Source organism: Brassica oleracea, unplaced genomic scaffold (genome assembly GCF_000695525.1).
Source record: "Brassica oleracea var. oleracea cultivar TO1000 unplaced genomic scaffold, BOL UnpScaffold04151, whole genome shotgun sequence".
Lineage (NCBI taxonomy): Eukaryota > Viridiplantae > Streptophyta > Magnoliopsida > Brassicales > Brassicaceae > Brassica > Brassica oleracea.
This window is the reverse complement of record NW_013620675.1, coordinates 1-1025: the sequence shown is the minus strand read 5'-3', so window position 1 is coordinate 1025 and position 1025 is coordinate 1. Positions and strand designations below refer to the sequence as shown.

The window sequence follows — 1025 nt, the reverse complement described above, 5'->3', positions numbered from 1 at the left end:
CGAGTCTCTTTTATGCTCCTAAAGTTTTAAGAGTTCTCTCAGGAACAAACCAGAACCAAACTCCCAAATGATTTAAGATCTCAAGAACATTAAACAACATCATCAAATGAGAGAGGAGCTTTTGCAGCCGACATCTTCACCTTCTCTTTCTTCACTAGATCTTCCATGTCTGAACACTTCCGCTTCAAGTCCCTCAAATCTTCCTCCATTTCTTGTAGCCCAGCTTCAGAAGATTTCTCATTCTTCTTTTTCTCCGACACCTCATCAAGCTTCTTCTCCAACCAATCCAGCTTAAATCCAGCATCTCTCATGAATCCCATTGCAGCATAAGCATCAGTCAGATCATCCTGGGAGAGCTCCTGCGGTGACTGGCACATAGTCTCAATCAGACTGAGTAGAAAACTTATGTAAGCTGTCCTTAGATTTGGGTTCTTTGGACGGAACTCAGATGCAAGCTCCGAGTGTCTTTCAAACATACGGCTCACAGATTCTGCCTGTGACACATATAACCATATCAGATTAAAATAGTTTTGGGAGACCATTAAGGCATCAACATTATGTTCTTTCTCGTGGCTTAAAACTCTACACAACACTTACATGTGAAGGAAGAATCTGAAACCCATTAACATCCATTGTTTCTATTATTGTTGAAGTTTCCTCTGTCACATCTAATCTGCCAACAACTTCAAGAACATCTATCTCAACAACAATTTTGAGATCCCCGTTTACAAGAAATCCGGCATCTTTGGCGTGGAGCTCGTTAAGGGGCATTATGGATAGACGACCCCAGCCGGGACTCTTCTTCTCAAACCACTGTTGTGATTCTGTAAAATCACAAAACATAATTCATATAATCAGTTCATTTACATCGGATAAAGGATATTGGCCCAAAAATAATTAAAACACTAATTCCAAACTACCAACACAAGCCTTGGGAATGCATAGAACTCAAGTTGCCCAAAACTAGCCTTGCACAATGTCAAAGCATTTTTCCAAATCTTAACATTTTATACCTCAAAAAAAAA

The 1025-nt window shown here is 39.7% G+C and overlaps 1 protein-coding gene across 1 annotated transcript; it reads right to left on the bottom strand.

Moving 5' to 3' along the window:
* Positions 1–6: 6 nt before the first annotated feature.
* LOC106321949 (protein RESTRICTED TEV MOVEMENT 3-like) lies at positions 7–824 on the bottom strand (the record flags this gene model as incomplete). Its single annotated transcript, XM_013760157.1, has 2 exons — positions 7–494; positions 598–824. Coding segments are annotated over 2 exons (632 nt in total), but the record flags the coding sequence as incomplete, so codon positions are not given.
* Between the last annotated feature and the right edge of the window lie 201 nt (positions 825–1025).